This window comes from Protopterus annectens, chromosome 4.part0 (assembly GCF_019279795.1).
Source record: "Protopterus annectens isolate FY-2018-M chromosome 4.part0, PAN1.0, whole genome shotgun sequence".
NCBI classification, from domain to species: domain Eukaryota; kingdom Metazoa; phylum Chordata; order Ceratodontiformes; family Protopteridae; genus Protopterus; species Protopterus annectens.
Window position 1 is genome coordinate 242585212 of NC_056733.1, and position 24942 is coordinate 242610153.

At 40.1% G+C, this 24942-nt stretch overlaps 1 protein-coding gene across 3 annotated transcripts in view; it reads left to right on the top strand.

Moving 5' to 3' along the window:
- The window catches only part of LOC122799279 (EMI domain-containing protein 1-like), a 1823504-nt gene extending 1801652 nt beyond the window's left edge, over positions 1-21852 (top strand). For all 3 annotated transcript variants that reach the window (XM_044068236.1, XM_044068235.1, XM_044068237.1), the window contains one exon: positions 18354-21852. In XM_044068236.1, coding sequence (XP_043924171.1) covers positions 18354-18493 — 140 coding nt within the window. In that variant the 3' untranslated portion in view covers positions 18494-21852. The remainder of the gene's footprint in view (positions 1-18353) is intronic.
- The last annotated feature ends 3090 nt before the right edge of the window (positions 21853-24942 follow it).

Genomic DNA, 24942 nt, shown 5'->3' on the forward strand with positions numbered 1-24942 from the left:
AGTTCAGTTAAAGGAGCATGCTCAGTGCAGTACAAATGTGAATTAGCAAAACCCAAGTCCAGCTTTATTGTTAACTGTTGCAACTGTGATGCCAATCGTGAGTCTAAAAGAGAGAAATGTTTAGCATTTGGTCAGAAGTGCAAAAAATGGAACCATTTTCAAAAGTTTTGCAAATCAAGTAAACCCCTCACAGTTCTAAAGAAAGGTCACACTAAAAAGCAAGTTGATCAAGTGGACTGCAATTCTTTTTATGTAGATGGTGTATCAGTAATTTGCGAAAGAGTTGATGTAGTGAATTTACTGGCAAAGAGCAAAGTGTTTTGTATAGTCCGGATCAATGGTAAATACACAGAGCTTAAAGTAGACACTGGTTGAAAGTGTAATGTTATATCAGCAGACACATTTGCTAAAGTGAGAACTAATGAACAACTCAATGTGGCCAGTAATGCGAAACTTGTTGCTTATGGAGGTGAAGAAATTCAAACCGAAGGCTCAGTGAAGCTTTCATGTTATTTGGCTAAGAACTGTTACAGCTTGTTCTTCTATGTAGTTCAAAGACCAGTACAGTCTTTATTGTGTCTCAAAGACAGTTTGAGAATGAATCTTCTTTCTTTTACCAAAGAAGTTAATCACATAAGTGCATATCCTAGTTCCAGTTCTTCTGAAGCCATTTTCTTAGAGTATGCTGATGTATTCGATGACGAGTTGTACAAACTTCCAGTTGTGTATTCCATGAAGTTAGTCCGAGAGGTCACTCCAGTAGTCAGACCAGCAAGAAGAATTCTGATAGCTATGCAGGATAAAGTTAAGGCTCAGCTGGATAAAATGGTACAGCAAGGTGTGATTTCTCCAGTTACAGAACCAACTGAATGAGTGTAGTCTATGGTAGCAGCTCATAAAAATGGTTCAGATGAAATCAGAATATGTATTGACCCAAGAGATTTGAACAAAGCATTAAAGAGGCAGCATCATCCGATGCATACAGTCGAAGAGGGCGCAGCTCTAATACCAAATGCCACTGTTTTTTTCTGTCTTGGATGCAAAAAGTTCATTTTAGCAAGTGATGCTTGATCTCAAATCCTCATTACTAACCACTTTTGGTACCTCTTTGGCAGATGCAGATTCCTAAGGATGCCATTAGGAATGAATTCTGCAAGTGAAGTCTTCCAGCGTGCAATTGAGCAAATTTTTTTGGGGTATCCTTGTGCCATAACAGCAGATGATTTATTGGTTGGAGGCAATAGTGGAGCAGAGCATGACAGAAACCTAAAGAGAGTTCTAGGCAGAACACATGAAGTAAACTTGAAGCTCGGTCCTCTGAAGTACAAATTCAGACTACCAGAAATTACATATGTTGGTCATTTATTTACCAGTACTGGCTTGAGGCCAGACCCAACCAAGCAAGCAGCTATTCTTGAGATGTCAGTATCAGACAATATTAAAGTTCTAGAGCATTTCCTAGGCATGGTCAACTATTTAGACAAGTCTATACCAGACTTCAGTGAGTTGACAGCACCTTTAAGAGAGCTGACGTGAAAATGTTACATGGTCATGCTTAGAACAGTACCAGAAGGCATTTGAAGACCTTAAACAGAAAATAGCAGCCCCAACTACATTAAGATACTATGGTGTGAATAAACTAGTCACTCTTTCCTGCGATGCTTCAAAATTTGGTCTTGGCGCAGCTATTCTTCAAGAGGGCAGACCAGTAACCTATGCATCTAGAACACTTACCCAAACTGAAATGCAGTATGCTCAAATTGAGAAAGAACTTTTGGCAATATAATTTACATGCTCCAAGTTTAATGATTATATCTATGGTCAAGCTATTCAGATTGAAACTGACCACCATTCTAAAGAAGCCTATGCATTCATCTTCAACAAGATTACAAAGAATGATGCTCAAATTGCAAAAGTATAACTTCAAAATGGTCTGTACGAAAGGCAAAGTACTTTATCTGGCTGATACCTTATCTAGATCACCGAGAAGTACGACAAAACAGCTAGACGCAGAGAATTTTGACTTTGATGTGATGGCAGTGTATAATTCTTCTACCACTAGACTTGAGCTTAGAGATCATACAAAGACTGATACAATTTTGCAAAAGCTCAGTCACTACATTAATGTTGGATGGCCGTCAAAGCAATCTACTGTACCACCTGAAGTGCAAACCTATTTTCATTACAGAGGTGAGATGTTGATGGAAGATGGCACTATTTTCAAAGGTCCTAAAATGGTTGTTCCTGCTTCCTTACAAGAATATATCAAGATTTTGCATAATGGTCTCTCAGGTTCCGCATAAGAGAAGAGCGAGGGAATTAGTATTTTGGCCTTCATTATTGAAAGACATGGATAAAATACTTTTTTCTTGTTCAGTGTGCAATAGTACTAGACCGCATTTGCAAAGAGAACCACTTCAGCTAAGTCAAGTTCTTGAACTACCTTGGTCAACAGTAGCCAGTGATATCTTCGAGTGGGCAATCAACACTACTTAGTATTGGTACATTCATTTGAATTGGTTTGAGACTGACTTACTACCTAATTTAACATCCACTACTGTTATTACCAAGTTGAAACATCATTTCTCAGTCCATGATAGTCCACACAGTCATCTCTGACAATGGTACTCAATTTACTAGTCAGTTGTTTCAGACATTTGCAAGAGAATGGGACTTTGTACATGTTACTAGCAGTTCTGAATATCCACAGTCAAATGGGCTAGCTGAACATGCAGTGCAGAATGCAAAGCAATTACTTGAAAGGTCAAAGTATGACAATATCGATGTTTTTTTTTAATTTACTTAATCTCAGAAACATACCCCAAGATGATATACTTGGCTCACCTGCTCAAAGACTTCTATCCAGGCAAACCAGAATGATGCTACCTATTAGTTTCAGTTTATTGAGGCCTAAATCTAAGAACAACAGAACCATCAAGGCTCAATTATTCAAGAAGCATTCTATCAAGTCCAGTTATGATAAAACAAGCAGATTTCTTCGTCTGTTGAGGGAAGGAGAGACAGTGAGGATATAAACAGCGAGACCGGATTGGTCAAGTTACAGGTATATGTAGCAAGCCAAGATCCTATCTTGTTGAATCTGAGGGTGTGAAGTACAGGAGAAATTGCAGACATCTTCCTGTACCAAAATCTTCATCGCAGCATTGTTCCTGTGATACAGACTCTAAATCTCAGAGAGAACCAGACATAGGTTCCCATCCCAGAGTGTGTTTCAACCTCTACTTCCATTCCTAAGGATGTTCCAAATACTCCCAAGTTTGAACATTCTATAGAAACAGCTCCAGTTGCTAAATCTAATTCCCAGTTTTATGTCATACTATATGGTTGAATTTCCAAGCCCAGTGTGAAATACACAGCAACATGGATATAACTGCATATATGTACCTAGATTTGTATAATTGCATGACAAAGAACTACCTGTATTATCTGCATGGCAAACAGATTCATAACGCATGATCTATTTCTCAAAGAGGGAGGATGTAGATCAGTGTGTATGTGCTGTATCTTTAAGAAGCTTATTAAGGACTGAATGTGCACATATAAATACCGGACACGTGTTATTCTTAGTGCCATTTTGAGACTGCAGCCAGAGAGTGAGCATGTATGATTGCAGTAGTTAGTTTGTATACAAGTTACTTAAGTTAAAGTTAATAAACTTGTATTGTGATGTGTTTGTATATAATAAATCTGTTTGAACAGAACCCATGAAAACTCTTCTATTGTGTCCAAAGTAGGAGAGTGACAGGTATGTAACTCAGACACTACACCCTATTTGTAACAGGCTCCCCCATCCATGTGAGGCACACTTCCACTGTAACACAAGTCATGTGCAAGTTACACAATGGGATGTGGAACAACACAATCCTAAGTGGTTTAGGACAAATATCTGTAATGGAGACAGGGAAATTGTACCTGGTTCTTCTCATACGCCACAGCTTGTAGATGTGTCAGCTCCCAAAACCTTGTTTACACTTATCAAGGGTACCAGACTTTGTCAGAGATTAGGGATGCATGACTAGGCTGAAAGCAGCCATTGTGCTGTTAGCCTGTTATACACATATGAACCTATGGAGCCATGCACCTATACTGATTTACCTTTCTGAAAACATTTTTCTTCTGTGCTGCCATTCCATCCTGTGCTCTAACTTTTATGGGTTTATTGTAGCTGTGTACCCATAGGCGTGTCCTACACAATCCTGAAACTGAAACAAACATTGTGCAAGTATGCAGCCATTGCATCATCATCCAACGTAATGTACACAAAATGTGGTTTACTCATTACAAATGGCAGCATACAATATCTGTCAGTGACCAGTACAAGTGGCATGTCAAAGGCAACAGTGGATGAAACAAATACATAGTAATTTAGACAGTCACCCTCTGCATCAGACACATAGCTTAATTTCCCTGCATCAGTGACAAGGATGACAGGAATGTGGCATAGGTATCACTTGCACAGGGTGTTGTGTGGGGGTGTAGGAGGTCTAGGCTGACCCAATAGGTGTGTGCGAGTCAGTGAGGGAATCAGGGAAGATGGGCCATGCAAATGTGCTGTGTGCATCTGTAGGTGACCTGAATATGACAGTAGTGTGTGTCTGCATGAACACAGTCACGCTCAGTGCTAGCCTTACATGTCTGTATGTTGGACAGCTTTGAACCATACATGGTAGAGCTGACAGTTCACCATCTCTGCCCCTGAACATGGGAACTTGCTCTGCCAGGAGTTGCACTAGCAACTCCATGCCCAAGGTCAGAAGCAGGGCTACTACTCAAGGATGACTACAGTCTGCTGGGACCATGTCCTCCATGGGAACGCCCAGTACCACGAGCCATGGCCCACCGCGTCTTGCTGTGGACAGCACACTCCCCTCTGGAATGCTGGATGTACTGCTACTAAGGGAGCATGATTGCGCATGGCCATGTGGACTCTCAGCAGATATAGTTGCTGACCTACACCCAGGAGTCCGAAGCAAATGTTCCATCACAGCAATGTGCATTCCTTGACAGATATTCTGTGATCTGTCTCAGACCAACGTCTTTCCAAAGCATCAGTCATCCAATCCAGGGTATCAGCAATGCAGTGGAGGCAGTCACGGATGTCAGACAGTGCCGAATCTATAACCCTGAGCATTTGTCTGGAGTTCCTTTCAGAACATGCTTGTGCCTCTATGACAGCCCTAAACATATGCTGAGCGACACATGACGAAACATCTGCAACAGGTGGAAGGACAGCATCCTCCTACAAGCAGCCCTATCAATCTGCCTGTGTGGAACCTTGCCATCTCTTTGGCTATGGCCAGTATCGACACTCATTGCAGCCATATTAGCCACACTTTCCTGTTCAATGTCCCCACCCTGTGACTGTCCAATATCTGTGCCTCAGGGGACTGGGAATGTATAGGCATACTGACTGTGTATGCTGATAATGAGGACAGAAGAAGGACGTCAGCCTATGTGACAGATTCAGTCCCTGCAACCTCCACCTGTGCCTCACTTTGGCATCCATCATCATCAGTCTTTGAAGAGACATTGACATCAGGTTGTAAAGAGGACAGAGCCCAACCCCCATGGTCACCTGCGGTAAAAAGGGAAAAGCAGTACATTAATATGTGCACTACTATGCTCTGCAGTCCTATCTTGCAATATATGTTAAGCTGTATACAATGCTGTCAGTATTAAAGACTTGTTTAACCCCCAAACTCATTTACTAGGACATGAAGACATCATTTTCTAAGATCTGTAGTTACTTGTAAATAAAAAGCTCTTTAATCAAGAATCACATGATCAACAATGATGTACACTATTGACATTTGGCAAAACTCTGCACAGTTGACACATATGGCAATCTATAATGTCCTGAAAATAATATCAAATCTAACAGTGTGGTCACACCTACTAGGCATAGATATGACTCTAAACTGTGTTCAGTTGGAAAATATCTGTGCAGTAGGCAATCATGCAGACAGTACATCAATCCAGCCAGCAGGCCTGGGGTGACACTTTACTGAATACATTGCACTAAATCTACATCTCTAACAAAACAGTGTTGTGCTTACTAGGAGCAGGAGCATGGCCACGTCTGATACCTGATGGTCCTGTAAAAAGTTGAGGGAGAGGTAATGTACACAGCATCACATGTTGCACTACAACAGGCTAATATGTCCAAATATCTCACATTTACAGTAGCAACTATGTTAATTGGTATGTTGGTCACAGTCTGAGCATGAGAGTCAAACTGCAACTAACCCCCCCCCAAAAAAAAAACCTGACAGCCACATAAAACTATGTACACCCTGACATACTGAATGGTACAGTACTCCAATGTTGATCCAACTAATCATACCTGGATGCTTCTCTTGCATGGAAACAATGGCATCAACATCCACAACATACCATGTGATGGATGCCTGGGAGAAGTCCTGTGTTCCTAGGTTTGCTAGGAATTCCTCAGTGGCTGACAGTGGTTGTTCCACCACAGGCCCTCTACCAGTGACACCATGATCCCTGGCCACATCTGCTGCTCTTCTGAGTGTGGCATTGATCATATCGGTGGAACGGTGTCACACCTGTTCATATGTCCTGCTCTGGTAACCGACAGCATTCACATCATGAACCAGGTCAGCCCACAATGCTGCCCACTCTTCCCTGTTTGGCCTTTCTCTGGACAGCAGGAGTTGATGGTGTTGACGCAAAGCCTCCAGGATGATGTCATTTTCAGTGTCTGTAAACAGGTCTCGACATCAGGGATACATATTTCGTGAAAGACAACAAAATGGGAACACGTGTCAGGATCACATATGTGGGAGTACAGTATGTAGAGATCCTGCAATAACGAATGACTATCGGTATTCACTGCTTAATTACACATCTCATATTCAACACTATGCAAACATAGTAAGGGTATGGATGCAACTAGGATAGTACCAATAGGCAGCTTTTCCTGTTTGTGCCATGACAGATACTGATGTATGATCTCACACCCAGCACAGGAGTCCATTAAAGTGTGGCCCCTGGGTGTAAAACCCTCTTAGAATATATAAAAACAACAGTGTCAAACAAACAGCAGAGTAGTATTACAACCGTTATCAAAGGAAATTTCCAGGAGACCGGTGTACCTAATTAACAAAAAAACATTCTAACCTTACTGTACTTTAGTTCCTCTGTAGGTGTAAGACATCTGGAGATCAATGACATGTCATCATTACAGTTCTAAGAAAGGCTTAATGATCTAATCCCCATTCCACCTAAGTATATTGAAACATATGCATCGTGTTGGAAATAGAATGGTTACATACCTGATGGAGTACAACACTCCTCTGTTGAAAGGTACAGATATATAAATGTGCCAATGAGTTTATCCTGCAAAGTAACTCTTATACACAATGGTTCCCCTAGCTAGCTCTTTGCCTTTTTAACATGGTTCTTATTAGCAAGTGTTTGCCTCTGAAACAATCTGTGCTTCTGAGATGCTACTTGCAGCCAATACAGCTAATTTGCAGTACAATCAGCCAATCCAGTGCAACCACTGAACAAGATAGAAGGCCTCAATGTCGATTACAACCCCTTTCTTATATGTTGGTTTGGAAATTACTGAAGTACAGATACTACATCATGGCAGAAAGAATGTCTGTAGCAGCTACTTTTTACATGCAAATGTGTGTGCTACAGGCTGAATTGAAGGTGATGTTGCAGGCAATAGGCATAGGCAGAGAGAGTGAACACTTTGCAGGACAACAAGCTTTAAGAGTAAGTGTGGGACCTGTGACAGCCTTGCTGTATAGGCAGAGCCAGACTGAGGGTACCCATCCCACCAGGAATTAAGGTAAGTATGTCAGCCAACAGTATCAGTAACGCAATACAAGGCAAAATGCTTGGTGTGCCCTAGATAATGGTAGAGGGTGCATTAACCATGATGTCACTCAGTTGGATAACTGCCAAGTCACATATTATGTCATGGTAGTCCCTTGTTAGTTGTGTGCTGGCAACCCTTGTGTCTAGCTCAACCTCCATATATGTATGTTACTTGTGCAGCTGTGGTTGTGTGTGATATCACCAGCAAATCATTGTGGGCTGCAGTCTGACATTACTGGGCCACAGTCTGAGTACACACCAACATCCTCTGGGAATTCAGACTAATGTATAACCTGACATCCTCTGCACTTTCTAGTATTGTACTAGGGTTACTTAAGAGTAGTCCTATCTGTAGGCCTATGATCTCTATTACTTGGATGCAAACATTCCAACTGTACTGCTTTGGGTGGATAAATAGGTGATGTGATAGACATACATATCACAATTTATAATGTTGATGTCCACATACATGTATTTTCATTGCTAGATGCAACTGTAATTGAACCCAATACTATGTGTACCAAAAAGTAATATTCTCAATGCAATTTACAGACTGAGCTACAGAGTCACCGTTATTGCAGGTGTATTTTTGCATGTTGCAGTCATCCTTACACAGTTATATGCTGTTAAATACTGCACTTACTTCTATTATTATGTGTATGGGTTTAGGGTACTGTAAGTCCCAGTTAAAATCCTATTTTCCATTAATGTTTTAGCAAGTCTATTCTTACATGTTGTACATATAATTGCAGGGTTACTTGCTATTAGATACCTCACTTATGTCTAAGCTTATGTGCTTGGCTTTATAGTAATATATTTCTCTGCTAGAGTGCCACTTACACTATTTTCTATTAATCTCTCAGCTGATTTGCACAGTGTGGCATTATGCACAGCATCACTTCAACACACTTTATGATGGGAACTTGAGCATTACTCTGTTTTCATTAAAATACCTGTGTTAATTAACAGCTGTGTGGCTTGGCAGGTTGATCCACTGTCCTGCAGGTGTGATGGTCCTGGGTTCAAAATAGGGTGCAGGTGTACTTTCTAAATGTGATTAATGTTGTTTCAAAAGCATATATCAATGTATCGTTATTTAGCATAGCTAAACAATGCAGTGCATCACACTGGGTCATGCATAATTCTTTAAAAAAAAGAAAAATGGAGATATAGGACAGTGGTGAAATGGGGTGCAAGCAGGGGGAAAACACAGTGAAAGGCAGATGGGGATGTGCAGGATGGGTGTAGGACAGAACCATAGCTATCCATTTCTTGAATAGCAACAACTGTGCACTTTCACACATTTTTAGCTGAATTTGGAGTGTCACCCCCAGAGAGGGGTGGCAACACCATAAGTGCATTGTCAAGCCAATTGGACCAAATTAAGTATGTACAGTGGACACGTGTCCGAAATGGAGAGCTATGTATGGGACAATTTGTTTGGGGACAGTTGCCCCTTTTTTTAAGGTGAGAGTGGAATGTTGGGGAAGGGACATAGGTACATGTGGGGGAGGTAAGTTGGGAAGGTGATGAAGCTTTTGCAGACAAGACAGCAGACATGATTGGTGTGTGACACAAAGAGGTGAACATCTTTGATGGGGAAGGTGTTGTGGAATCCCAGTCCCAGGAGTGTCACACGGTAGCAGTGTGATTGAAGTCCTCACTCATGGGACTGTCAGCACAGCTCCTTCACTGCCCCTGTGGTGAATGTGGTGGTTGCTGGTGTCCAGGTGAGACCGCCCCACCAGGATGGACAGCATGCTCTCCATCCAGCGTAGGCGGGCACTGACAGTTTGGCGCAGGAACCCATGCACCATACCTGGCAGTTCCTCACTGGTGACAAAATCACTCCCTCCACCTCCACTCCCAGAGGGGGACCCAGCCCAGCCAGTGGGGCAGAACTACCCAATGCCACAGATAGTGCAGGGCCAGCAGAAGGGGCATCACCAGGCTGTGGCCCAGATGTGCTGGGCCCCGCTGCCACGGCTGGGGGAAGCAAGGTAGGTGGATCGCCAGGAACCGGCCTACCTTGCCCTGTAGTAAATTAATTATAAACATAAGGTAACAAAAGAAATAACCAAACAAATGTTAGTATTAACATAATGGAAGATAATATCGATCAATGAAATGACATATAAAGGAATATTATGAGGAACACAACAATAAATAACATTAAGGAAAGTATGTTAACAGCAAACCAGTATGAAATAATACATAAGGCCAACATAACAGTTACAAATAATATATTAATATCAAATCATAATAATAAATAACATTAATAAATTAAAAAGATAAGGGGTGGGAAGAGAGAGAAAAACATACCATTAGTAACATTGCAGGTAATATTACTACACAGACTACTAATACATACTTCTAAAGATGTGCAATTTCAGTTGTGAGTACACTGACTGCAATTCTTGTATAGATCGTGTTGCACATACATACCTCTCAACCTGTTAACATGGGACAGTATGGATCAAGCACTAATAAATGGTGATACACAGGCACAACTACAGGTAACTGTTTTAGATAGTGTGCTCATACATTACTACCAAGGTGTTCTGTAAATGGATTTGCCAATAAATTGCATTCCAAGTAATATCAAGTTTCTGTTAATCAAGGGCCAGTCATATGGGGCACTAGTCATTACATTCTTCAAAAGCGTGACAGTTGACAGGTATGTTCGTGTACTTTAAGTACACTATACAGCTGGTTAATTGTCAGCTGGCTGCCTTGGGATTACAACCCAGAAGCAATGACTGCAGGAATTATGTGCACTTTATTTCAATATTATGAATTCTCAAAACACTATTCTTTATGACTTTTATAGCAACATTTTGTGTAAAATCCTACATTTACACACGTGTAGATGTGTATGGTATCACATTGGAAACCAAATGCAGTGAACACATGAATAATGAGCACTTTAGCTGAATACAGCAGTTCATAGGTGTGTACTAAGCTATTGGCCCTGGAGCCTTTACAAGCCTAGCTCATAGGATTACCCTGGCATTGTGCCACCCGACCTTAGTTCCCAGTGCCTCTATAGAGTAGAGCCACTGTAGTGATCCCCGGGGTGAATTTTATATTTCCCATCCACTCATCAAGATTTCTCTTGAAGAGGGCCAGTGAGGTGCTCTGTTTGACATGTATGGGAAGTCTATTCCATAACATGGGCAGTCTCTGGGTTTGAACCTGTCCCTCCAGCTTGTTCTGTTGATTGTGGTAATGAGGTTGAGGTCTCTAGAGTGTGTAGTACATAGGGATTGGGATTTCTTTAGATGTAGTATTTCTAACAGAGCTGGGTCATAGTTTTTCTGTGATTCCTGAGTGGGGAATGGTTATCAAAGGCCTTGGCCAGATCAAGGTAGGCTGTATGAACCACCTTGCCTTCATCCACAGGTCTAGTAACTGACTCAAAGAAGTTGACCAGGTTGAGCAGGCATGATCTACCCTTCACAAAACCAAACTGTGTGGGATCCAGAGTTTGGAGATTCCCTATATCCTTGTTTATTAGGTCCATGATGATGTGTTCCATAGCTTTGCATATCAGACTCGTCAGGCTAATGGGGCGATAGTTCCCAGGGTCTGTAGTCGTTCCTCCTTTGTGGAGAGGGATGACTGTAGCAGTGCTCCATTCGGTAGAGACAAAGCCTGAGGTGAGGCTTTGATTGAACAGGGCACACAGGTGTGGTGCCAGTTAACTCTGTAGTTCATGTAGAACACAGCCAGGGATATTGTCAGGTCCCATAGAACCTGTATTCTTGGCCTTGGACAGTGACATTTTAACCTGTGCAGCAGTAATAATGGGTTCCTGGCAATCTACTGGTATTGTGATTGGTCCTTTGGTGGGGGAGAGAGGGGTAAAGTTGGCACTGAATCTGTCTGTCAGTATATTGGCAATATCTGTTGGCTCGGTATAGGAGGTACTATTTGTGCAGTAGGTCATAGCACCATCTTCTTTTACACTGTAATGATTATTTCACATGAAATCTGGCAGTTACACACATGTATGGCTGTGTAGATCATCTGTTGACCTAACTATATATCCTGTTCACTTACCGAGTGCTATGTATAGCATATTTCATGGAAATTATCTGAACTTACTCTGGGTACTGCAATACATGCATATCTGAAATTTGATGCATTATTTCTTAGTTAATATGTAACAGTTGACTGGTGTCTGAATGGAACAGACATGCAGTGAATAAAGGAATAATGAAAACTTATTTGAAAAGATTAGTTATCAAAGCAAAATCCTGTTTTAAACTTTACTGATAATGTCATTTTAAATCTGGCATTTAGACACATAGATAGCAGTCCAGGACTTCAGTTACCTTACCCATATAATGTGTTCATTGCCTGGGTGGAATATACAGCATTATTTCAAACAGAATGAACTGAACACAGGCTTAAACCTTACTCTGGTTATTGCACTACATGCATTTCAGACATTTGTGGCTACATTCTTTATTCATTAATATTTAACAATTGACTGGTGTCAGATTAGAACACACATGCAGTGAATACAGGAATAATTAACACTTATTTGAAAAGATTACTTATCAAATCACATTCCTGATTAAAACTGCATTGAAAATGTTCCCTAAAATCTGCCATTTAGACACATGGATAATAGTCCAGGACTTGAGTAACCTTACTCATGTACCATGTTTGTTGCTTGGGTGGAATATACAGCATTATGTCAGACAAAATGAACAGAACACAGGCTTGAACCTTACTCTGAGTAATGCACTGAATTTATTTCAGACAGGTTTTGCTGCATTCTTTATTTATTTACATTTCACAGTTCACTGGTGTCAGATTAAAACACACATGCAGTGAATACAGGAATAATGAACACTATTTGAAAACATTACATATCAAAGCACCATCACCCTTTAGATTTTATCAATAATGTTGCTACATGTCTGGCATGTAGGCCATGGACAGCTGTGTAAGACGTCTAATAAAGAACCCATATACACTGTCCATTAATTGAGTGCAACCTACAGCATATTTCAGACAATGAGTAGACCAGAACAGTGACTCTTAAATTGATAGACCACAACATTAACTGATGTTTGGAAGCTATACTACACAGTACTGCATGTTTACTTGATTTAACATGCTTTGCCATTTCAGGTTCAAGGTTGGGAGGGTGGCCTAATAGTTAAGGTGTTTGCCTTACAAACACAAGGTGCAGGGTTTGAGTCTCACAAGGGATAATTAGCTAGGCTTAAATGGTTCACAAGGGCAGTTAGCCTAGTACTAATCTATGAACCTACTAAAGGTAGGTAATGACATTACTAAACATGTTACATGTCCCAGGTATATCATACCTGAAGACTGCAAAGTCTAATTTAGTATAAGATTATGTTGTACATTACGTTATTACTTTATTTCCCTACTTACTACACTCACATCATCCTGGCCAGGCACCCTGCATGGGACTGAACATTGCACGCCCTCTTGTCTGCAGCTGTTGAAAGAGAAGCAAACCATTATGCATACCAGTTTTGCACAGATTCAGCTTGCATATTTCTAAAATATTGGCAAATATACTTACATATGTGTGGGGTCTGCCCAGCCCGAGCTTCCTGGACCCAGATGCCCAAGGTTCCCCTCTTCCTCCGCTTCAGGTCATCATAGTGGTCTGTTCCTCATAAAAAACTGTGGTTTATGGAAAATCACACAGGACTGGTCACTAAATAATGACACTCATTTGTGTTTCAGACTTTATATCCTTCAGAAAATGTGTGGTAACACACACCCTGTTGTTCTAGCAACTAAGTTTATAAGAACAATATTTAAAATCTGTCCATATTTTGGGACCTTTGTCACCCCTTTACTTTAGACTTTTTCCAGATTTCTTCTGCTAAGAGGTTGAGACGTACGGTCAAATTCCCATGGTTAACCCCGTCAACTCTTTCAACAAATTGGTGGTAGGGAATACGCCTGAAGAGACTTAAAAAACAATACTTCAGACCAAGTGAAACTATGCAAGTATAAGAACCTAGAGGAAAAGACTACAATCAACACACTCAAAAACTAAAAACAGCCAGAGCTGCCTGCTACAGAACACTTCAGCCAAAAAAAAAGACATTATCCAGCCTAAGAATTTTTGGAACACTTTAAAGACCAAAGGCAACTTTCTTCTTCTTCCGGCTTTTCCCAGTTAAGGGTTGCCACAGCGGATCACCTGTCCGCTCATGATTGGCAGTGGAGTTTTACAGTGTAGAGTTGCCAGCCTGGCACCCAACCTTCCACAGAAGGCGCACTCATGCCTAGGGCCAATTTAGAGTATCCAATCCACCTACAGCATGTCTTTGGGATGTGGGAGGAAACTGGAGCACCCAGAGGAAACCCACATGACCACAGGGAGGACATGCAGACTCCGCACAGAAGGCACCACAGCCAAGGATTGAACCGGAGAACCTCTTGCTGTGAGGTGACAATGTTAACCGCTGCACCACCATGGCTGCCCACTAAAGACCAAAGGCAACAATATCTTATTTTCCCAATCAAAAACCAGAAAGCCCATTTTTCTAAACACTCTACTAATACTGTCAGCCTCTATTGTGGATTTATTGTCCATTCTAATCTATCCCCTTTTTTTTTACTTCTCAGCCGTAACTACAAAACAGGTCTTACTTAACAAATTTCCACACTGTGGATACAAATTGCTTTTTTTCCACAGTAGCATGCATCTTCAGTCAGCTTCACAACAAAGCTAGTGCCAGACTTCTTTAAACACACCACAATATTCCTCTGGCTAAAACATCCATGCTAAAACTGCTAATGACTACAGACCTATGGCAAACATTGACCCATAGCCAAATTAATTGACAGCCTTATTTACATTCAGGCACTGGGCTCCCTCACCAAATATGACACACACTCTGATAAACAATATGAATTTGAACTTAAATACAGTACCACAACATCTGCCTCATTACTCACTAACCAGATTTTATGCCAATAAGGAAATGGAAAGATTCCTGGTGCCATATTTGTATATCTTAAAAAAATCTTTTAATGTGTTAACCATGACATGCTTATAGGAAATTTTAAACAATGTGACAGTTTTCTGATAAAGCCTGCCTCTGGTTTACCATACTCTTCCATAACAGACAGTTTTCCCTTAGTACAAGCAAAACACTATAAACTTTCAGGAACCACCACTTTAGGTACCCTACAAGGTTCAGCACTTGCACCCCTGCTATTCTCTGTTTTTATTTTTCGTCTACCCTGGGATCTATATCTGGTAAACTGCCTGTTATACACTGATGAAGTTTTCATTACTGGGGCAGCCAACACTGTCACCAAACTTCAAAACTCTCTACAGACTGTGAAAGTGTCTGGTACTGATTACTTACTAACAAGTTAACTCTGAAAGTGAAAATGAAAAGAAAAAATACTGTAATGTTATTTGGCAAAAGGTTAATAAAAAAAAAACTTGCTAACATTCCTTAACTGTACACAGCTACCTCACAAAGTCTTGGTTTACCAGTTGTCGCATCACAAAAATACTTAGGGATAACACCATCAAGGGCCAAGTCAACAAAGTCCTCACCAAACTCAAGAGTAGCACATAAAATACTGTACTTTCTCACATCAGACACTAGATGAGCTATTGCCCTAAATGTACTAATACCATAAATAGAATAAGGCCTAAACTAACCATTCCAATCGCAACATGGACATACTACCAAAGGCCGAAAATAAATTCCTCATATTTATTCACATTGGTCCTCACAACGAACATTATTGCCTCACTATCTCAAAATCCATTTGGCTTCCACTCCACACTAAGCTCTTTGTTCTCCTCCTCAAAATACTCACTTATACATTAATCAATGACAGCTACTGCCCCCTATAAGAACGTGCTGTTCTAGCTAGAACCCCATTCATTTTAACGGAGGTTGAAAACTTATTTGTCAAGCTTGCACCTGCAGTTGGCACTTGTATCCAGAAGGTTTGGGGGCAAAGCTTAACATTCAAAGGTTCAGGGGAAAAAAAAATAATAAAATACCTCAAACAAAGCTTACAGTGAACTTGCTTTTGATACCCCTGGATAAAAATAACCCTCTTGTAATGTAAGCACATCACATAAAGCTGCTAAGCATTTAATCTCCAAGTCCGCTTTATTCCCCTTATCTCTGTTTTTCTACTTTTCAAATTTGCCCCTACCCATTACCTTCTTATTCCCACCTCATCAACTTCCTCCTCTCATTGCTTCCAAATTTACTGCCAGTCTTCCCTTTCATAAAAATCTAACTTTTGTAGTATTTTCCATCATTTCATATGGAATTACTAGAGATCCTCTCTCTGATAGAATTCCATGTTATAATGTCCCAATTCTAATCCTCCCTCTGATAGAATTTCATATTGTAATGTCCCACTCCTCTCAACCTTACAATTCTAACCCTCTTTCCATGTGAAAATCTTTGATTTTTATTTGCCACTGGAATGGCAAACATTTAAGACAAAGTTTATTTTTCATATTGTAATGTGTGTGTGTGTGTGTGTGTGTGTGTGTGTGTGTGTGTGTGTGTGTATATATATATATATATATATATATATATATATATATATATATATATATATATATATATATGGGTCTACCTGACATTGCCGACACTCCAGAATCCCGACAACCATATGACCGACACCATATGATCGACATTTGGAATGCCGACAATGCGGAACTGGCATCTCACTATAGTGCGGAATTTAAAGATTTCCATTCTTGCACTGTAATGCAATCACGGAGTTGATGTATTAAAGTTACGGGTGGGGTGTAGCCCCCCTGCTAGCAGTTGAAAGGGAATTTTATGTTCCTTTTTCGTGGTTTTCTTCCGATGTCGAGATTTTGGTTGTCGGTGATGTGATGTTGGCCATGTGGTTATCGGTGTTGTGAGCTTTCGATCTTGTCAGGTAGATATATTTTATATATATATATATATATATATATATATATATATATATATATATATATATTAATGTCTGTATATGCATATGCCAAAACTACTGTCATGTACTAAATGCATATGCCAAAACTACTATCATGTGCTAAATGTTTGTTTTACATTTTGTGTGTTATTCTTTGTGTAATGCCTTCAAAGCCCAGGCAGTGTATTTAGTAGGTTAACAAATATATGTATGAAAAAAATAATGAATAAACTCTGAGACATCACTGACTTGGAGAAAAAACAAAATAAGCTTTCAAATGCATCTTTCATTCTACTGGTTCTCTGTGTCAGTGTAATTTCATCTTACATGCTAACAGTATGTACCATAAAAGGAATCCATACACAGACAAAGCACAAACCACTTTAAAATAATCATAAGGTGCATAGGTAAATACACAGTCACCTACCTTATGAAAAATTATAGGGAAATCAATGGAGCTGTTACATCATCAAGGAGCAAGTGAGTGTCAAAACAATGAAGAGGAAAGATGCAGGCGGGTACAGGCCTAGGTCATAAATGGAGATGAGAAAATCTAAGACCTTCATCTGTAAATATTATTTCAGAGAGACAATAATGAATGCAGACTGTATTGCTAATACAAGGTAAAAAAAACAAATGTACAAAGCATCATAAAGGTGTAACAGATAACTGTAAACCAACTAAACACAATGAAGGCACTTGGAGGGACACACACAATCCAAAATCCACGAGTTTAATGAAAGTCCACACCAAAGCAAAAAACATATACAGTAAGCACCACATGAACGCTTAAACTTGATCACAGCATTTCCGTCTAAAAACTTCATCAGATGTGAGCGTACCAACTACTGATAGCATTTAAATATAAAATCCCTCAACCAATTAACCAATGATGGCACATTTATAATGAACATAAGTATAACATATAAAACATTTAAAATTCATAAAATTAATAAAATACATAAGACCCTAATACATGAACTGTAACAGATAAAATCATCAAGAATATGGGAATATACAAAATATATTAATTAGTAAAATATAAATACTCAATGCCAACACATAATAAAATCAATACATCAGTGATATTATCCAACACCACCAGATTTGTGTGGTGCTTACTGTATATGTTTTTTGCTTTGGTGTGGACTTTCATTAAATTCTTGGATTTTGGATTGTGTGTGTTCCTCCAGTGCCTTCATTGTGTTTATTTGTACTTCGTTTTGGCACTTTTACCACCTTTTTTGGGGTTTATAACTGTAAACCAGTTGGCAAAGGACCACAGTAATTGTAATGCACTGCATGCAAAATTCAGGCAAACAGGATAAGCACTGTCAGCACCAATGCTCCAGTATAATAGGAGTCAGAAGGTGGGGATAATAACCTCCAGAATTAAGTGGAGCCTCCATAAGGGCACTAAGAATAAGGTAGAACTACTAAGTAGGCTGTACATTGATGTCACGAGGTTAATGGCTACAAAACAACATGCATTCTAATTGTGTATTCCATCTTATTATGCCTTACAGAACCAGAGCCGGGATCTGGAGAAGGTCTATTTGCAACAAATACCCCTGGTTTCTACCGCAATCGACGACAAGACCTGTCAGTGGAATACAGAGATCTCTTACACAGAGTACCAACAAAGAAGAATAAGGATGAACAGTGAGAAAAAGAGAAGCATCAGATTGTGGAAATTGTATTAGAGGACTCTAATTTAACAACAAAAAAGATAACATAAGGAGATGTACATTCTCTTTTCTTTTATGTATGACTATTATGGCTAACTAGAAGAAATACACATTGCAATGTAAAAAATGTATGTTGAGAAAACAGCAGCAGAAAATGAGACAGTGGAAGATTTCTTGGAAAGAGGTGAAGCTTTCTGGGTACTTATATACCTCTCATACTGCTCAGGTTGTATGTTTTGATACTCATATTTATTACTGTTCTACAAAATATTTCCTGATTTTTACCACTGCTCTGAATATGTTTAGTAACAGCCTTCATAATTTTTCATTTATTCTTAACGTAAATTGTGGTGTTCATCTTGAGGGAGGAGGGAGGGAGGAGATCTAAAACAAAAAAGCACTGCACTTGTTGCAGCTTGTACTGCCCTGGTGAGGGCTACAATTGCTGAACGGCTAACAAGTGCTCCAGCCAGTTTTCTGACTTTGGATTATGATGCAGCAGGAAGTACAACGGACATGAGCCCTTTGGTACTAACCAGTTGTGGTATAGGGGAGGGTACAGCAACTGATAGGTAAGTACTGCAGGGAATACAAGAAGCATGGGCCCTTTGGTACTAACCAGTTGTGGTATAGGGGAGGGTACAACAAATGATAGAGAAGTACTGCAGGGAGTACAAGAAGCATGGGCCCTTTTGGTACTAACCAGTTGTGGCATAGGGGAGGGTACAGCTACTGATAGGCAAGTATTGTAGGGAGTACAAGGGGCATGGGCCCTTTTGGTACTAACCAGTTGTGGCATAGGGAAGGAGAGGGGAAGAGTTCAGCTACTGACAGGTGATACTGCAGGCAGTAAAAGGGGCATGGGCACAGAGACACTAACCAACTCCGGAAAGGGAACAGCTACTGACAGATAATACTGTAGGAAGTACGTGAGGCATAGGCCCAGTGACACTAAATACCTTTTCAAGATGGAGGACTACAGATACAAACATGTGATACTTCTGGGAGTACATAGGGCACAGGCCCAGTGACACTAATTAACTCCAGCAGATGGAAAGGTACAGCTATGAACTAGTGATCTTTTTTTCGCACCTGCCATATAAATGGGGGGGGCTCACTGTCCTATAATCTGTACCTCTTCCTCCTTATATAAAACATTTCATGTGTATCACTAATAATTCCTCCTGAGCACCTAAGAGCCATTTGGTTTATTTTTGAAAATATTTCCCTTCTTTTGATGTTTGTCTAAGGCATGTACCCACTTCCCCCCAATTCAGTGCACAATCCCACGTAGCCACCCACTGATAACTCCCATTTAGACACTTCTCACTCATAAGTGTGCATCTGTGACTGTGTTTATAAAACCACACACATGTATACAATAGACGTAAGATCAGATACCTGTCACTCAAGTGTGGTTTATAAAACTACATAAATGTATACAGTAGGGGCAAGATCAGATACCCGTCACTCATACATGTGCATCTGTGAGTGTGCTTATAGAACCATATAAATGTAAACAGAAGTGATAAGATCAGATACCTATTACATGTGCATCTGAGTGTGTTTATAAAACAACATAAATGTATACATTAGGGTAAGATCAGATACCTATTACATGTGCATCTGAGTGTGTTTATAAAACCACATAAATGTATACATTAGGGTAAGATCAGATACCTATTACATGTGCATCTGAGTGTGTTTATAAAACCACATAAATGTATACATTAGGGTAAGATCAGATACCTATTACATGTGCATCTGAGTGTGTTTATAAAACCACATAAATGTATACATTAGGGTAAGATCAGATACCTATTACATGTACATCTGAGTGTGTTTATAAAACCACATAAATGTATACATTAGGGTAAGATCAGATACCTATTACATGTACATCTGAGTGTGTTTATAAAACCACATAAATGTATACATTAGGGTAAGATCAGATACTTATTACATGTCCATCTGAGTGTGTTTATAAAACCACATAAATGTATACATTAGGGTAAGATCAGATACCTATTACATGTGCATCTGAGTGTGTTTATAAAACCACATAAATGTACACATTAGGGTAAGATCAGATACCTATTACATGTGCATCTGAGTGTGTTTATAAAACCACATAAATGTATACATTAGGGTAAGAGCAGATACCTATTACATGTGCATCTGTGTGTGTTTATAAAACCACATGCATACATTAGGGTAAGATCAGATACCTATTACATGTGCATCTGAGTGTGTTTATAAAACCACATAAATGTATACATTAGGGTAAGATCAGATACCTGTTACATGCGCATCTGAATGTGTTTATAAAACCACATAAATGTATACATTAGGGTAAAATCAGACACCTGTCATTCATATTTGTGCATCGATGAATGTGTTTACAGAACCACTTAAAGGTATACATTAGGGGTAAGATCAGATACCTGTCACTCATAAGTGTGGTTTATAAAACCACATAAATGTATACAGTAAAGGTAAGATCAGATACCTATCATTCATACTTGTGCATTGATTAATGCGTTTATAGAACCACATAAAGGTATACAGTAGGGGTAATATTGCATACCTATTATTCACATGTGAATCTGTGTGTGTTAATAAAACCACATACACATACATCATGGGGTAAGATCACATACCCATCACAAAATGCATATATATATTATATATACATACATAGAAGGGCTAAGACCAGATAGCTGTCACATATGTGTATACTGTAGAGGTAAGCTCAGATACCTATTACATGTATTTCTGTACTTTCATTTATAAAAAAAAAACATATACAGCAGGGCTAAGGTCAGATACATATCACTCATATGTGTGCATCCATAAGTGTATATTTATAAAACCACATACACATATAATAGGAGGGTAAGATCAAATACCTATCACTCACATGAATGCACATGTAAGTGCATTTATAAAACTGCATACACATTAAGACTAGCGGTAACAGATTACTGAATGTGATAACACTTGACATTCTACTGCCCAACATACAACTATGATCATTATATAGTTAGTGTAATCAAGTTATATCACTTCTGACTTATTCCATGTGGAAAATTCAGTCCAGGATATCTTCACAAACTATAGTCAGTACTAACATCGTGTAACTTCATAAGTATAAAAACTGCAGAACTGACCACTTCTTTTATTAAAAAAAAAAAAAAAAAAACATGCTGCAAAACAAGTTTCTCAAATACAGATATTTGAAAAATAAACATGTCACTAGCTACACATACTGAAAAACATTGAAGTTAGTTGAAGTCACAACAGTAAGTTGGTGATAATAAATCTTTACAGTTATTGCTTCTAGCCTCACTGTTTATTTTTTATTGCGAGTCTCCAACCATCCAACTAATTGTAAGGAGAGCATATTTTCACCAGAGCTACCCGTCTGGGTTTCAACCTGTGCATCTCTGACAGGCTAGTCTGTCTTGGAATCTACCAACCTGATCTACCTTTAGTATAAGTTGTACATGTTGCCAGTTTGCTAAGATGTTAGAAAGGCTTGTAAGGAACCTGCCACCTGTAGCACTAGATACACAAGCTACTATTATCACACCTTGCCAATTTAATTTGATATGATAAACATAATTCCTTAGCCCTCCCCCCCAAGCTGCATGTTATAAGGTTTAAGTTTAAATCCATTCTGAGTACTAAGGCTGCCTCCACACTACTTTTGGATGTTACTGCTGTTAACTCTTCCAACTCCCATAGGCTGTTAAAGTACCTGCCTTCTTCTGCTAGACAAGGATCTCAGAAATATAGGAATAGTACCAGGCAAGTGATCACAAGAACCATAAGATGCCTAGCCATATACACTGTTAACCTGACACACTTAAAATTTCAGGTCTCCCTTTTCAAGCATCACTGAAGCTGTATGCTGTTTTTTTTTGTTTGTTTTTTTAAGAGAAGTCTAGCTTCTTGGACATTTACAAATCCAACTGATAAATAAAAAATAATCCAAGAAAACCACAACTGCAGCTACTGGATGACTGTTTTTAATAAAATACACAAATTATTGAGCGCTTTCGTCTCAATGAAGTGCACACTTATTTTTAATAAAATGCATATCAAAGTTTCATTTAAGAAAGGTAATTGCAGGACAAGTAGGGTGGTTTATCTGGGTATTTGTGCAACATGTTTTAATTTTTATGTGGGCAAGACCGAGCACCCTCTTAGATGTAGAATATATGAGCTTCTCAATGATATAAGGAATGGCAAATTAAATAGTGCTTTATATAAACATTCCCAGATGGGTGGCCACAGTGGTGCAGCAGTTAGCATTGCCACCTCACAGCAAGAGGTTCTCCAGTTTGATTCTCAGCTGGGGTGCCTTCTGTGTGGAGTCTGCATATCCTCTCTGTGGTTGTGTGGGTTTCCCCTGGGTGCTCCATTTTCCTCCCACATCCCAAAGACATGCTGTAGGTGGATTGGACACTCTAAATTGGCCCTAGGTGTGTGTGCCTTCTGTGGAAGGTTGGGCGCTGGGCTGGCAACACGACACCATAAAACTCATTTAAGGGCATTAAATATACTGATCCCAAGGATATTGCCAATATCCTGGCAGGTCGATTCAGTGCCAACTTCACCCCCCCCCCTCACCCCCTAAATGGCCCAACTCAATACCGGAAGATTGCCAAATTCCGGTAATAACGGCCACACAGGTAAAAAAACGCACTCTCCAAAGCTAAGAATACAGCATCCATGGGACCAGATGACATCCCGGGCTGTGTACTACAATATGAACTGGCACCTCACCTAAGTGTCATGTTTAATCATAGCCTCACCTCAGGTTTCGTGCCCACTGAGTGGCGCACAGCTACAGTTATCCCACTCCACAAGGGGGGATCCACCTTGGATCCCGGAAACTACCGTCTCATCAGTCTGACAAGCCTTATCTGCAAGGCCATGGAGCGTATTATCATGGAACTTATAAACAAAGACATTGGCAACCTTCAAACACTGGACCCCACCCAGTTTGGGTTCGTGAAGGGCCGATCTTGTCTCCTGAACTTGACTGACTTCTTCGAATCAGTCTCCAGAGCCATGGACAAGGGTAAGGTGGTCCACACAGACCTTGCCAAGGCCTTTGACACCATCCCCCACTCTGGAATCATAGATAAACTTACTAAGCTGGGCATTAATCCCTACATCACCCAATGGGTTGCTAACTGGCTTACTGATAGAACCCACACTGTAAAAGTAGCCGACTCCAAATCCAGCTCCAGACAAGTGACAAGTGGAGTACCTCAGGGTTCAGTACTGGGACCGCTCTTGTTTGGCATCTACTTCTCTGAAGTACAGGCCAACACTAAGGGACTCTGGATAACAAAGTTTGCAGATGACTGCAAACTGGGAGCCATTATTGAATCCCCAAATGATGTGGATACTCTACAAAAGGGCCTTACAGAAACAGATGCTTGGTGCCGGAGCCATGGGCTCAAGCTCAATGCCAAGAAATGTATAGTTATCCCCTTTGGGAAAAAACATGTATCTGTGAATTACCATATAGGTGGCAGTACACTAAACACTGAAAGTTTGATAAGAGACTTAGAGACACAGGTGGACAGTGGTCTCACCTTCGATAACCACATCGCCACAACAGTTAGGAAATCCTTCTATGTGGCACACCTCATCACTAAGGGCTTTTCATCCAGAAAAAAGGAGGTCATTGTCCCACTGTACTCATCCCTCATTAGACCCATTATAGAATACAATGCCCCGTTTGGTATGTACCTCTCAAGACATCTGCAACAACTGGAAAGGCCACAGAAATACCTCACTAAAAGAATCACAGGCCTAAAGCAGATGCCCTACGCTGACCGCCTTAAAAAACTCCAGCTATACTCTGTCGCATATCGTCTACTCAGAGGCGACCTTTGCTTAACATACAAGGCCATGTGAAACCCAGAGCTGTTGGACATGCTACACTTAAAGAAATCCCAATCCCTCAGAGCCACACGCTCCAGGGATCTAAACCTTGTCATCACAATAAACAAAACATGCTGGAGGGATAGGTTCCTGACCCAGAGACTCCCCAGACTCTGGAATAGATTGCCCATACATGTCAAGCAGAGTGCCTCTTTGGTCCTCTTCAAAAGGAACCTTGACGATTGGATGGGAGAAAGGAAATTCACCCCTGGGATCACGTCAGTCACCCTGCTAGACAGGGGTCCAGGGAAGTAAATAGTGTGGGAAAAAATAGCCAGGGAATTGTTATGGCTAGGCTTGTATAGGCCCTAGGGCTGATAGCCTAGTACCAACCTATGAACTGCCAATCATGAGCAGACAGGTGATCCACTGTGGTGACCCCTAATTGGGAAAAGCCGAAAGAAGAAGATAAACATTCCCAGGTTTGTTCCAAGTTTGAAAAGTTTTTATTTGGAATCTTGGA